This window comes from Thamnophis sirtalis, unplaced genomic scaffold, assembly GCF_051295495.1.
Source record: "Thamnophis sirtalis isolate CommonGarterSnake01/CBP01778 unplaced genomic scaffold, rThaSir2_p1.2 scaffold_13, whole genome shotgun sequence".
Lineage (NCBI taxonomy): Eukaryota > Metazoa > Chordata > Lepidosauria > Squamata > Natricidae > Thamnophis > Thamnophis sirtalis.
The window spans coordinates 5,199,180-5,214,926 of record NW_028261393.1 but is presented as its reverse complement, the minus strand read 5'-3'; the positions used below and the strand labels follow the sequence as shown (position 1 = coordinate 5,214,926).

General features: G+C 43.7%; 1 protein-coding gene across 2 annotated transcripts in view; it reads left to right on the top strand.

The window, feature by feature from the left end:
• The window catches only part of TMEM145 (transmembrane protein 145), a 34,916-nt gene that overhangs the window by 1,753 nt on the left and 17,416 nt on the right, over positions 1-15,747 (top strand). For both annotated transcript variants that reach the window (XM_087727391.1, XM_087727392.1), the window contains exons 2-4: positions 11,650-11,724; positions 12,457-12,534; positions 15,626-15,712. In XM_087727391.1, coding sequence (XP_087583517.1) covers positions 11,650-11,724; positions 12,457-12,534; positions 15,626-15,712 — 240 coding nt within the window. The remainder of the gene's footprint in view (positions 1-11,649; positions 11,725-12,456; positions 12,535-15,625; positions 15,713-15,747) is intronic.

Genomic DNA, 15,747 nt, shown 5'->3' with positions numbered 1-15,747 from the left:
TATGCGGCGCTAGGGATTCGAACCACTGAACTTTCTGATCGACAAGCTCAACGTCTTAGGCACTGAGCCACTGTGTGTGTGTATGTATGTATGTATGTATGTATGTATAACAAAAAGGCAACAGTAAAAATATTGGGTTTCTGTCTGGATGGTCTCTTGCGACGAGCCGAAGGACAGAGAATGGAAGTAGTGATTTGGGCATACCGGGGGTTGTAAAAATCTTATATATATGTGTGTGTGTGTGTGTGTGTGTGTGTGTGTGTGTGTATGTGTATGTGTACACATGTATACACGTATATATATATGTATGTATGTTATATTTATCAGCCAGCTCACAAGAGACCATCCAGACAGAAACCCAATATTTTTGTTATACATACATACATACATACATACATACATACATACATACACACATACACACACACACACACACACACACACACATATATATATATATATACTTAAAGTCACAACCCCTGGTATGCCCAAGTATGGGAGGAAGGTCACACTTCCACTCTCTGTCATTAGGCTCGTCACAAGAGACCATCCAGACAGAAACCCAATATTTTTTACTGTTGCCTTTTTTTGTTACATACATACATACATACATACATACATACATACATACATACATACATACATACATACATACATACATATATATATATATATATATATATATATATATATATATATATATATATATATAACAAAAGGCAACAGTAAAATATTGAGCTTTCTGTCTGGATGGTCTCTTGTGATGAGCCGATGGACAGAGAATGGAAGCAGTTAGCTTCCTCCCATATTTGGGCATACCGGGGGTTGTGACTTTAAATATATATACACACACACACACACATTCTGTGTTTGTGTGTATGCTTGTTTATATATATACATACACATATTCACACATACACACTGTATGTGTGTGTGCATATAGCGTATACATCCTGTTTTTTCCTAAATAAATTCATTTGGCACAGTGTTGTTGTCTGTTCAAAAGGATGAGAGTGCAAACGACTTTTAGAGGAAGAGGCTTTTTCCTTCTCAACAGGAGAGCCCCCAAAAGGTTGGGATGCTTTAAGGACACGTTGATCATTATGGAGGCTGACTTCATAGAGCATAGCCTCCACTTCATTAAATGTACGAAACGTTAATCCCGAATTGGCAGGAGCCAGTGCACTTACGTGCATCCAAAGAGACGAATGAGGGTGGCCAATGGAAGCCAGAGCAGCCGGCAGCAGTAATAGGTAGTGGGGCCCTTGCTGCTCTCTGAGCTCGGTTGGGTGTTTTTTGGCAGATGTTTCATTACCCAACTAAGTAACATCATCAGTGCTAGAAGGGACTGAGGGAGGAGGAGGAGGGAAGTGGAGTCCTCTCTGAACTTGGTTGTTTTGTTCCCAGACATTTCATTACCAAACTAGGTAACTTCATCAGTAGTAGAAAGGAGTAGGGTTTTGGAGGAGGAGGAGAGTGGGGTCCTCTCTGAGCTTCGTGGGTTTCTTGTGGACATTTCACTACCAAACTAGGTAACTTCATCAGTGCTGGAAGGGAATAGGGTTTGGGAAGAGGAGGAGGAGGAGGAGGAGGAGGAGGAGGAGGAGGAGGAGGAGGAGGAGGAGGAGGAGGAGGAGGAGGAGGAGGAAAAAAGGGGTCCTCTCTGAGCTTGGTGGGTTTCTTGTGGACGTTTCACTACCAAACTAGGTAACTTCATCAGTGCTGGAAGGGAATAGGGTTTGGGAAGAGGAGGAGGGGGAGAAGGAGGAGGAGGAGGAGGAGGGGGGGGAGGGGGAGGAGGGGGAGGAGGAAAAAAGGGGTCCTCTCTGAGCTTGGTGGGTTTCTTGTGGACGTTTCACTACCAAACTAGGTAACTTCATCAGTGCTGGAAGGGAATAGGGTTTGGGAAGAGGAGGGGGAGAAGGAGGAGGAGGAGGAGGAGGAGGAGGAGGAGGAGGAGGAGGAGGAGGAGGAGGAGGAGGAGGAGGAGGAGGAGGAGGAGGAGGAGGAGGAAAAAAGGGGTCCTCTCTGAGCTTGGTGGGTTTCTTGTGGATGTTTCACTACCAAACTAGGTAACTTCATCAGTGCTGGAAGGAAATAGGGTTTGGGAAGTGGAGGAGGAGGAGGAGGAGGAGGAGGAGGAGGAGGAGGAGGAGGAGGAGGAGGAGGAGGAGGAGGACTGGGACTGTGAGGTCCTTGTGTTCTCTGAGCTTGGTTGATTACTTGCAGACGTCTCATGATCCAACTAGGTAACATCATCAGTGCTAGAAGCGGGTAGGCTTTGCTCTCATTTTATAACTTGCCCTGCCAATGTTGGCGAGAGTGGTCTCAGTGGTTTCCTGATTCGGTTGTTGTTTAGTGTTACTTTCTTTGTCTGAGTTGGTAGTTCCTTGATTGGGGTATTGTTTGTTTCTGGATTGTTGGTTTAATACTAATTTTGGTGTGTATCTCTGCTCATCTGGGCATTGATTGCTGGTGAGGAGGCATCTCTCCGTTTCCTTGGGGAAAATACTCTATTTTGACTGGGCTGGAGTTGTTCATCTCTTATGTGGTATATAGATTAAACAGGATTTCCCCCTTTCTATTTCGTGCCCGTTAAGACTCGATATGAAGCATGGGGCATATTAATCCATCGGGGCAGAGCGTCCACCGTTGGAAGAGTTGCTACCCTCAAACCTGGCACCAGTTTCCCCCCCATGTAACCCCTTCCAGGACTGTAACCATTTGACAGCATGACCTTCAGCTTTGTCAGCGAGAAACTAGGAACATTTCTATCCTTCCTATTTGGTGGTTATCATGGAGCTTGGCACCAAATAGATAGATAGCGGTATTAAATTTGTCTTGCCATATAGTTTTTTTTCCCCTTTTCCCTAAAATCAGAGGACGTTGGATCGTTACCGTTTTTCCAACCGGCAAATTTTATTAAAAAGATTGCATGAAGCGGATCTTGTATACCAAAGCTAATCCCCTATTCCATCTTTCAATTATCAGGAGAGGCTATTATTTTTTTATATTAACAGAAATGTTATTGGGTAGAGTTGGGGGGTGAGTGGTTATTTGTCTGCTAGCTAGCATATTACTGGTCCAGGAACTAGCAAATGGGACAAAGTTGAGAATTAGGGGACATAAATTCACTTCCTTACGGAATCCAAGGCAGAGTTGTGAGGTTGAAATGGGGATTCGCTGTCCTATTTTAATCCCAGTTCATTATTTACCAAGAAACGTTAACAGAAGAGTAGGGTTGGAAGCAGTGGTGGGTTTCAAATTTTTTTAGAACCTCTTCTGTAGGTGTGGCCTGCTTTGTGGGAGTGGCTTGCTGGCCATGGGACCGGGTGGGAGTGGCCAACTTGTAAAATGTGGTGAAACTCACTTAACAACGTTCTTGCTTAGCAACCAAAATGTTGGCTCAGGAACTCTGGCATTTGAAACACGCAAGTCTTAAAGCTGTCAAGTTACAAGACCCTTGCATTCCTAACCCTTTAGAAAAAAAAACCCCACGGGTGTTCAAAGTTGACAGCTTTAAGACTTGTGGACTTCAACTCCCAGAATTCCTCCTCCAGTCATGTTGGCTCAGAAACTCTGGCATTTGAAGCACGCAAGTCTTAAAGCTGTCAAGTTACAAGACCCTTGCACCCCTAACCCTTTAGAAAAAAAAAACCCAGGGGGGTTCAAAGTTGACAGCTTTAAGACTTGTGGACTTCAACTCCCAGAATTCCTCCTCTCGCTCTTCATCTTGATGATGTGCGGGCGGGCTGGTGGAGGGAGCTGGAACCGGTTCTAAACGGCATGGTAGATTTGTGGAACCTCTTTTATAGAAGAGGTTAGAACTGGCAGGAACCCACCCCTGGTTGGAAGGGACCTTGGAGATCTTCTAGTCCAACCTCCTGCTCAAGCAGGAGACCCTATACCATTCCAGACAATCTCTTCTTAACAGCCTCCATTGTTGGAGCACCCACAACTTCTGGAGGCAAGATGTCCCACTGATTCATTGTTTTGAAGCTCATCAAATTTCTCCTTAGATCCAGGTTGCTTCTCTCCTTAATTAGTTTCCACCCATTGCTTCTTGTCCTGCCTTCAGGGGCTTTGGAGAATAGCTTGACCCCTTCCTCTTTGTGGCAACCTTTGAGATATTGGAACACAGTTATCATTTCATACCTAGTCCTTCTTTTCATTACACGCACCCAGTTCCAGCAACTGTTGTTTATAAATTTTAACTTCTAATCCAGTGTTTCCCAACCTTGGCAACTTGAAGATGTCCGGACTTCAACTCCCAGAATTCCCCAGCCAGCATTCGCTGGCTGGGGAATTCTGGGTGTTGAAGTCCAGACATCTTCAAGTTGCCAAGGTTGGGAAACACTGTTCTAATCCCCTAATCATCTCCCCCCCACTTTTTTCTGCACTGTTTCTAGAGCAGGGGTGTCAAACTCAAGGCTCGTGGGCTGGATCCCAGCCCCCGGGGTGTTTAAATCTGGCCTGGATATATCAAAGGACCGGCCCGTAGTGCCTTTGCTGGCCCAAACAATCCCTGCGGGGAGCATGTGGGGCCCCCACGTGGCTCGTTTTCGGCCTCCGTGGCCTCCATCAGCACTCAGCTGGCCGAAAATGGGCCGCACTGCGGAAAGAAAGAAGGGATGGGAAAAAGCACATTTTGAGCTTGTGAAAAAGCGCATCTTGAGCCACCATGACCACGCCCACTGAGGCCACACCCACTATGACCATGGTCACCTTGCCCCCCCCCCTCCCCGGTCCTCCAAGGTCCAACATAACCCTGATGCGGCCCTCAATGGAATTTAGTTTGACACCCCTCTTCTAGAGTCTCGACATCTTCTTTTTTTTACATTGTGACGACCAAAACTGGATGCAGTATTTTAAGTGTGGTTCTTACCAAGGCATCACCGAGTGGTACCTATATTAATAAATTCTGATTGATAAATAGGCTTCTGGGCTCTGCAGTTTGCTGGTCGCGGAGGACTGGCATCTATTGATCTACGTTTTGAGAGGGTTGACAGATGAACGCGACCTTGTAGAAAAGCCGCAACTTCAAAAGGCAACGTGTAAAAACACTTAACACGTGTCTGTGTGTGTGTGTTTGTGTGTGTGTGTGTGGGCGTATTATAATCAATCCTTTGGGTAGTTTCACTCAACTGCTATCTGGAAGACTGTGGCATCTGTGTCCCTTCATTCAGTTCTTTATCGTAGTAACGGTAACAAGGATTGAAGGAAGAGTGAAGTTTCTACCACAGGCCAGAGCAGTAGGAAGAAATGCAAAAGAAAATGCAAGAATTGGGAATGTCTGGTCTAGAGGGGTGACATGATTAAGCTGTTTTCCAATATCTAAGGGGCTGCCCATTCTCCAAAGCACCAGAAGGCAAGATATGAAGCAATGGATGGAAACTTAACCAAGGAGAGAAGTGGAACCTGGAATTAAGGAGAATTTTCCCAGCAGGACAGTTAATCGATAGAACAATTTGCCTCCAGAAGTTGTGAATGCTCCAACACTGGAGGTTTTTAAATAAGAGAGTGGACAACCATTTGCCTGAAATGGTGTAGGGTTTTCTGCTTGAGCAGGGGGTTGGACTAGGAGACCCCCAAGGTCCCTTCCAGCTCTATTCTGAATCGACTGGATTGGGTAGGCCTAGTTTAATGAAAAGAAGGACTAGGGGGAGACATGACACTATCAGTGGCATACAAGGAAAACCAGTACAAAATGTTTTTACAATGGCACTTGGCACCAACAAGGTTAGCTAAAATTTTAACAAATACCTCTCCAAAATGCTGGAAATGCAAATCAATACACGGAACATATTACCATTTATGGTGGACCTGTGAGGAGGCAAATTTTTTTTGGGAAAAGGATCACAAATTGGCTGGAGGCAATAACGGGGGTTAAAATAGAATGGAAACCTGAAGTTTTTTTTATTAGGAATTATGTCTGTGAAATACAAAAAAGAAATCCAGTATATAATACTACATATAATTACGCCGGCAAGGATTGCCTTTGTCCAGAAATGGAAAAACAAATTAATCCCAAGCGAAGATGAAATAATAAGAAAGGTTATGGACTGTGCCGAAATGGATAAACTAACTAAAGAAATCCAGGGAAAGGAAGAATCAGAATTCTACCAGATATGGGATCAATGGTATAGGTGGATGGAAGAAAGAAACAAAAATCAATGAAAGAATATAACAAAACTCAAAAAACAATAGTTATGAGTAAAATAAGAGGGTTAAGAATGGTGAAATCCAAATGAAATACAATAGAAAGAGAAATAATATAAGGTGAGCGGTATCGATTGATGATGGCTATTATAAAAAAACAGGAACTTCCTGTTCGTACTGTATTGTAGAAATGTGGCGTACGTCTAACTTTTGTGTGTGTGTATTTTACATGTTTGTTAATAAAAATCTTTATTGAAAGAAGGACTAGGGGAGACATGATAGCAGTCTTCCAATAGGGGCTGCCACAAAGAAGAGGGAGTCAAGCTATTCTCCCAAGTACCTGAAAGCAGGACAGGAAGCAATGGGTGGAAACTAATCAAGGAGAGAAGCAACCTAGAACCGAGGAGAAATTTCCTGAAAATGGGAACAATTAACCAGTGGAACAACTTGCCTCCAGAAGTTGTGGATGCTCCAACACTGGAGGTTTTTAAGAAGAGATCGGATAACTATTTGTCTGATGTTCTATGTTCTACATCCCACACATATCCTGTAATTGACCGATAGGATAATGGCAACTTGCAAAACAACTATTAATAGGCCAGTAAAAATCTTTGCAAATGTGGAGCTGCAATCAGAAAAGGAGCTACTGTTCCCCCCCCCCCCCAAAAAAAAACCTATTATTGCTCTTCTAGGAGCCTGGCTGCAAATCCTTTGCAATCCAGCAGGCCTCATGAATGTCTTTTTTTTGGCTGCAGTTCCGGCAGCTTTTAATTTGGGGGGATTTTAGGGAGAGGAAAACCAGAATCTCGGTGGATCGCTTAACATTCTGCCTGATCTCCGGGAAGCAAGCATGAGCAGGTGACCCCCCCAAAAACCACCATTCTTCCCTACACATTTGCCCCAGATTTTCATTTGTTTCCTCTGCCTACTTCAGCCTCTGGTACGGTTTCCGTGGAAACCAGGAGCATGGGTTGTTGCCATGGGAACAAGTGGGATTTAAAAAAAAAAACCAGAGCAAGAAGATGGGGTTGAGAGTTGGAGGGAAGAGAAAGGATGAGGTGAAAAGGAGCCAGCTTCTTCAAAAAAAAACCCATTTCCTTCACTGAAAGCACCTCGCTTTGATAAATAGGTATATTCATATGCGTAGATAAGCAGCGAGTGTTTGCACAGTCCTTATCCATCAAGTTTGTTGGCTGTTTTCCTATCTTTTCTTCCTCGGCCCAAAGTATTACTGAGCCAGATCCCAGAAGTGAATTATTCCCAGACCTTTTGCAAGCTCAGGTTGATCTCACAACGTTCTGCTTGTTGAAGGGGACTTAACAGAAGAACAGGATAGCAGAGTTAGAATTGAATTGAATGACAGAATTGGAAGGGACCTTGGAGGTCTTCTAGTCCAACCTCCCAGCTAGGGAGGAAACCCTACACCACTTCATCAATAGACCAACCTGGCTCTATATAACTGGTATATACAATACAATAGCAGAGTTGGAAGGGACCTTGGGGGTCTTCTAGTCCAACCCCCTGCCTAGGCAGGAAACTCTATACCATTTCAGACAAATGGCTATCCAACATTTTCTTAAAGACTTCCAGTGTTGGAGCATTTACAACTTCTGGAGGCAACTTCTGTTCTACTGGTTAATTGTTCTAACTATCAGGAAATTTCTCCTCAGTTCTAGGTTGCTTCTCTCCTTGATTAGTTTCCATCCATTGTTTCTTGTCTGGCCCTCAGGTGCCTTGGCGAATAGCTTGACTCCCTCTTCTTTGTGGCAGCCCCTCAAATATTGGAAGACTCTTATCATGTTGCCCCTGGTTCTTGTCTTCGTTAGACCAGACATACCCAGATCCTGCAACTGTTTTAGCCTCCAGGCCCCCCAATTACCTTTGTTCCTTTTTCTGCACCCTTTCCAGAGTTCTCAACATCTGTTTTTATATCATGGTGGCTAAAACTGGATGCAATATTCCAAATGTGGCCTCACCAAGGCCCTTGACGTGATCCTGATTCTCTCCATCTGTTAATGCAGCCTAAGAAAAACTGCATTGGCTTTTTTAGCAGCTGCAGGACACGGCTGGCTCATATTTAGTGATTCTCCACTAGGATTCTCCACAGTTAGTACCTATCCTACACCTGTGTATTTGGTTTTTCTTGCCTAAATGTAGAACCTGGCTTTTCACACCATTGTCTTTCCATCGGCTGTTGTAAAGTAAGCGTAGTTCCCTCACTGCGTGCTCTCGAGTAGGGCAATCGGGTACGTATTATCTGAGCGTGCACAATTTAAAAAATTGTGCATGCCAAAAAAAAGTTGGAATATGGCTGATCCCTTCCAAGTCAGCAGGAATGAATCCAGAATAAATGCTTGGCTTGTCATGTAGTTAATTAGCTCAGCACTGAAAAAAGGAACTGCGGCGAAAGGATGGATCGGGCTTTATTTACTATTGTTTCCTTCTCTTTCTACCGCTGAATGTGAACACGGTGTAAATTGCAGAAAAGAGGGGGAAACATTGCACTCGGCAGGGATGTTTCTCCCAAATAAGGTGCAGTTAGCAGATCTGTAGAATAAGCAGAGTTCAGATGTATTGAAGGCTTCATAAGTAGGAGGTTTGGGCTTGTGAGATAGCAAAAGCTTGCAGGCTGTTAAATTAAAGCAACGGCTTTAATTTCGTTGTACGATGTGCTATGACAATAAAGTAAACTAAACTAAACCAAAAGAAAACAGGGTTATGGAAACCTGATTCCCATTTCTACAAATGGGGTGTGCCGTGATGGTTCAATTGGGGTTGTGTTTGATTTTATGCTATTTAATTGAGAAAAAAATGGGAATGGGGCTACCATGAGCCGTGGTGGCGCAGTGGTTAGAGTGCGGTACTGCAGGCTATTTCTGCTGACTGCCGACTGCCTGCAATTTGGCAGATCGAATCTCACCAGCCTCAAGGTTGACCCATCCTTCCTTCCTTCCGAGGTGGGTCAAATGACCCACATTGTTGGGGGCAAGAGGCTGACTCTGTAAAAACCGCCTAGAGAGGGCTATAAAAGCATTGTGAAGCGGTATATAAGTCTAAGGGCTATTGCTATCGGTGATCGCTATTGGCATGCGTGGCTAACTCCTTCTTTTCACACATCTAGAAGTAAATCTTTATAACTTAGTTTGCTTAGAAAACCCTCAGGAGGCCTTCTCATAAACCCAATTTGCGACTGGCTGTAAACCAGTGGTGAAATTCAATTTTTTTCTACTACTGGTTCTGTGGGCATGGCTTGGTGGGTGTGGTGTGGCTTGGTGGGCGTGGCTTGGTGGGCGTGGCAGGGGAAGGATCCTGCAAAATCTCCATTCCCATCCCACTCTGGGGGCAGCCAGAGGTGGCATTTATTTGCCAGTTCTCTGAACTACTCAAAATTTCCGCTACCGGTTCTCCAGAACCTGTCAGAAACTGCTGGATTTCACCCCTGCTATAAACCTTTCACTACCTCTAATGATTCAAATTTCATTAGAAATTTTGAGTAGTTCAGAGAACAAATGCAGGGTGTCACCTCCCAAAGACCTATTAGATCCCACAGACTAGGCCTCCTCCGAATTCCACCTGCCAGCCGATGTCGGCTGGCGACTCCTCGGGGGAGGGCCTTCTCTGTGGCTGCTCCGGCCCTCTGGAACGATCTCCCCGTGGAGATCCAGACCCTTACTACCCTCCCGGCCTTCCACAAAGCAATTAAGATCTGGCTGTTCCGGCAGGCCTGAGGCTGTTGAACCATCCAGCCCCATTCGAGGTTACAGCTGTTGTATAATTTTAAATTGTTGTTTATTTTATTTTATTTTATTTTATTTTATTATTTTATTTTATTTTACTTTATTTTATATTATTTTATTATTTTATATTTTATTTTATTATTTCATATTTTATTATTATTTTATTATTTTATTATTTTATTATTTTATTATTTTATTATTTTATTATTTTATTATTTTATTATTATTTTATTATTTTATTATTTTATTATTTTATTATTTTATTATTTTATTATTTTATTATTTTATTATTTTATTATTTTATTATTTTATTATTTTATTATTTTATTATTTTATTATTTTATTAATTATTTTATTATTTTATTATTTTATTATTTATTTTATTTATTGTATCCCTTCCCCCCCCCTTTTTTTTACTTTGTAAATATGTTTTTTATTTTCCATTTTCATTTTCGTACAGTCACATATATACTGTGCATAACCGGGGTCATATAACATTAAACAATAAACACAGTCATTCCTCTTGTCAACAAAACCCCCCAAAATAAAGACCCAATGTATCTCTTCGACCCTCCATACACCCTTTCTTTCGCCCCCCCCCTCCAACTTTCCATCTTCCCTCCATCCTTCCCCTCTATCCTACTTCCCCTCCCCCTCTACCACTCCCCTCTCCCGGTACACTCCCTCCCTTCCTTCTCACCCTCCCTCCAGTCCTCTCTCCCACCCTCTCTACCCCTCTTTCTTCTATCCCTCTACTCCTCCCTTCGGTGTATTTCTACTATCTATTAATATATTCAGCTTGTCCTATTTTTACAGTGGAATTATAGAATTATTGTGAGCCGCCCTGAGTCTCTCGGGAATAGGGCGGCATACAAACCCAATAAAATCCTAAATCCTAAATGTTGGACTAACAGCCCTCAATCTTTTGGGTACCAGGGGCCGTTTTTCCCGGAGAGGGCATGATTTTGCATGCTGCCTGCATCCCATGGATGAGACTTTCTTCGTTTGTTTGTACGGCCTGGTTTCTGACATACTACATCCTTACATGCACCAGTCCACAGACTGGGGAGGGGTTGAGGACTCCTGGACTAGAAGGCCTCCAAGGTCCCTTCCAGCCTTATGATTCTGTGATGCTTCACCCTGCTACAAAAAAAAACCCCTCGTCATTCCCATTTGTCCATTTCATTTCAGAGTTTAAGCACCCAGACATTCATTCCCAGTAATTATAAATCTTATAAGAGGCACTTGTGGCTATAAACCAGATCATATTGGGTAGGTTTCTTCAGTTGATGCACTGCACTCTATTAAATTAATGGGCCTTATAGTAACTAGATGGATTCAAGATCAAGCTGTTGATACGTGCATATTAGGGCAATCACTTCCAGAATAAAGTGGGAGCTTTTTCCACTGGGCACAAATTGGCATGTTCAAGGACTTAACATTGTTGTGTTCCCAGGTTTCTGCCTCTGAACTCCAGTAAATAGCCAATGGCTGGAACACTGGAAGTTTTTAAGAAGAGATTGGATAACGATTTGCCTGAAATGTTATAGGGTTTCCTGCCTAAGCAGAGGGTTGGGCTAGAAGACCTCCAAAGACCCCTTCCAACTCTGTAAATTATAAATTCTTCTGGCTAGGGACTTCTGGGAGTTGAAGTCACATCTTAAAACTATGTACTGATATTGAGAAACACTAATATAAATATTGAGCTTCATCAAAACTGACATGTTGTTGTTTTTCCTCCCTTTCGCTCCAGGACTGGGTCTTTCTGACCAGATTCTGCTTCTTTTCGGACTATGGACGCCTGGATTTCCAGTTCCGCTACCCAGAGGTATCTTTCAACGTTGCATTCCTCCTTTTTAGGGATACCTTTCCCCATTCCCAGCCTACAAAATTTCTCCCTCGCCCTGGATAGGTTTGTGTTGTGGCCCAGCAGGAGCCGTTGGAGCTGCCCCTCGACAGCGAGGGGCCCTATGAGTCGGCCCTGGAGGATGTGGAGGACCCTGGACAGGGTTCCGACTCCGAGCAGGGCTCAGAGAGACTGGTTGGCCACCAGGTGGTGCCTGAGCCTTGGACCAGTGGGGAGGAGACAAGGGAGAGTGATCCAGAAGCCAGCAGTGAGTTGTTCCTGGATGCACGCCATCGAAGACCTACTAGGCGTCAGGAACAATTACGCAATTACAGGAGGTGATTGCACTCAGCTGGTGGTCATTAGGCTCCTCTCCAGACTATAAAAAAGACTGCTTGTGCACACGGCCCTCTTTGTAGAAGTCAACGCAGGATTGAATGTTGGAGGACAGTTCTGTGAGCTTGGCAGGCTGGATTGCTGCCAAGCCTTATCTGTGTTTATTGCTGCCTGAGTTTGTCTGAGTTGCTGCCAAGGTCCTTATCTGCTTGTTTCAGCCACCGAGGTTTTGGTGTTTTGCTAATTAAAGTACATTCCAGTTAAGCTTGTCTCGACATTCGTTACTGGACGGAGGAGGGGGTCAGAACAGGTTTGCAATTACAAAATTGTGCTGCCGACAGCGCGTAACACTCTCTTTTCTTCTTCTTCTCTTTGAAGAACAAATGTTGTGAGAACATTCTCCTTTATTTTGATGATCCTTCCCAGTGGCCCGCTGTTTACAAAAAGGGAAATAAGGTCAGTTTTCATTGATCATCGCACAGCAGATGGATCCCGCTTCCCCCGCTCCCTCCCCCTTCTCCTTTTTAAACTTGTTATTTCTTGGGCTAAATTAGTTTCTGCTCTGCCAATTAATTCCCCACGTTGATCTTCAATCGGATTGCTCATTTGCAGGGGGGGTTACGGTATAATTGGAGCACTGCTATTCTGAAAATCTTTGAGATTTGGTATCATACGCAGGTGGTTCTCGACTTACGACCCCACATTTCTGTTGCTAAGTGAGACATTTGTTAAGTGAGTTTTGCCCCGTTTTTTACGACCCTTCTTGCCACAGTTTTTAAGTGGATCCCTGTAGGGGGATAAGTTAATAAGAAGGTTGTTAAGCGAATCTGGCTTCCCCATTGAGTTTGATGGTCAGAAGGTCGCAAAAGAGGATCCCATGACCCCGGGGCACTGCGACCGTCATAAATACAAGACAGTTGCCAAGCGTCTGAATTTTGATCACATGGACTGTGGGGATGCTGCAAAACGGTTGTAAGTCAAGGACTGCCTTTATAGTGATCTTTCTGTTGAAGAGAAATTTCTAGTACGGCCATCAACCATGTCCTGTTATTGTTGCATGGAATTCTCTTTTTTCTCTTTCTTTTTCTTTTTCTCTTTCTTTTCTTCTTCTTCTTCTTTCTTTTTCTTTCTTCTTCTTTTTGCTTGTTTGCCTCTCTTTCTCTTTTTTCTTTTACTTCTTTTTCTTTCTTTCTCTTTCTCTTCTTTTTCTTTGTCTTCTTTTTCTTTCTTTCTCTTTTTCTTCTTTCTCTTTCTCTTTTTCTTCTTTCTCTTTCTCTTTTTCTTTCTTTTTCTTTTTCTCTTTCTCTTTCTTCTTTTTCTTTCTTTTTCTTCTCTTTTTCTTTTTCTTCTTTTTCTTTCTTTTTCTCTTTTTCTCCTTTTTCTTTTTCTTTCTCTTTTTCTTCTTTCTCTTTTTCTTCTTTCCCCTTTTCTTCTTTTTCTTTTTCTTCTTTTTCTTGTTTTTTCTTCTTTCTCTTTCTTCTTCCTTTGCTTACACAGTGCCTTTTGGGTGCCAATGCTCTGAACAGTTCCAAATAGCTGAGTCTCATAGGGGCCCAGACGGGATGCTATTCTAGGGCAGAAAAAGGGAACTGTCAGCACTCAATGGTCATCCAGTCTAGGGAACCACAGTTACACAAGCTCACACTACTTCCCTTAAACGTTTATAGGAGAAATCTGGATCTGCTTCCCCATGTCTTTCTTTTATCTTTGTGAGAACTCATGAGGGTCTTTCTCACGATACAGTCCTAGCCCGGACTCAGGTTACTTGTATCCAGTGGTGGGTTTCAAATTTTTTTACATCTTCTGTAGGTGTGGCCTGCTTTGTGGGAGTGGCTTGCCAGCCATGTGATTGGGTGGGAGTGGCTTGCCGGCCATGTGACTGGGTGGGAGTGGCTTGTCAGCCATGTGACTGGGTGGGTATAATGGCCAATTTGTAAAATGTAGTGAAACTCACTTAACAACGCTCTTGCTTATCAACCAAAATGTTGGCTCAGAAACTCTGGCATTTGAAGCACGCAAGTCTTAAAGCTGTCAAGTTACAAGACCCTTGCACCCCTAACCCTTTAGAAAAAAAAAACCCCAGGGGTGTTCAAACCTGACAGCTTTAAGACTTGTGAGTTTCAACTCCCAGAATTCATCTTGATGATATGCAGATGGGCGGGGGGAGGGAGCTAACTGATTCTAAACGGCACTGTAGATTTCTGGAACCTCTTCTATAGAAGAGGTTAGAACTGGCAGGAACCCACCCTTGCTTGTATCTTAACAGTTGCCTTGATGGCAGCTCTTGAAATCTTGATCCCTTCCAGTTCTGTTCTTCTGTTCTACTATTCTGTTTTTCTTTCTATGTTCACATGTATCCATCCCATCAAACCCAAGGAAGTCCAGAATCATAGAGGATCTCTTCAGGGGTGGGCTTCAAAATTTTTAGCAAGGGGTTCTCAGCCTGGTTGCTGCACCACTGGGCATTTTTGCCCTCCCTGGTTTTCTGGAGCCTCTGGGGGTCCCAACCTCCGGGAGTCCTGTTTTTCACCCTCCCCGAGCCTCAACGCACAACTTGCACTTACCTGCATTCAAAATGGACCGCATGGGGACTCCTGGGAAGGGTGCGGTGGGCGGAGCGGGGCCAGCCAGGAGTGGGATTTGTGGGGTTCTCCGAACTGCACAGAATCTTAGCTGGAGGTTCTCCCGAACCCCTGCGAATCCCCAGCAGCCCACCCCTGGATCTCCTGCCATAGCAGGGGGTTGGACTAGAACAGTGTTTCTCAACCTTGGTGACTTTAAGTCCTATGGACTTCAACTCCCAGAATTCCCCAGCCAGCTCTGCTGGCTGGGGGATTCTGGGAGTTGAAGTCCACAGGACTTAAAGTCTCCAAGGTTGAAAAACACTGGACTAGAAGACCTCCAAGGTCCCTTTCAACCCTATTATTCTATGTTCTTCTTCTTATTCCTCGGGTTTATAGAGGAAAGAGGAAAAGCATCCTAAAATCTTCCAGTTGCTCCTGAAATTCCATTTTTAGCACCCCTCATCTTTGGCTTTATTGGCTGGGTAGGCAGCTTAAGAACATTCGAGAAGAGATCGGACTGCCGTTTGTCAGAAACGGAGTAGGGTCTCCTGCCTGGGCGGAGGGCTGGACTAGATGACCTACAAGGTCCCTTCCAACCCTGTTAATCTGTAATCTGGAGGACTAGCGGTCTCTTAGATCAGCTCTGGAGTATTATGAAGACCTAAAATGAATTAAAATCTGATTTTGTTGTTGCTTGATAGCTCCGAGGGCTCATAATACAGGGAGACCACCTAGAAAATTGCGAGTTTCTGTTCTATTATGCTACAATAAACAAGTAAATTAAGAAATGATAGACTTGTGAGACAACGACATGATTTGCTGCACTAATGGAGCTGCCACTGAATGAGAAATTATACCCCGTTTTGTGTTTTCTGGTTCCAAATTCAGTGCAAGGACTGAGCCTTGGGGGAAAGTGCCTGACATGTCTCTGCGTGAGTCATTGTTTCTGAGGCTCTCTTTTGTGTTCTCTCCCTTCTCCTTAGGATTGTCTGATGAAAGAATCCGTTATCCGCCCTGAAAACAATCAAGTTATCAACCTTACAACTCAGTATGCCTGGTCTGGGTGCAAGGTAAGAGATTTCAATAGCTACAAAGGGATTTCAGC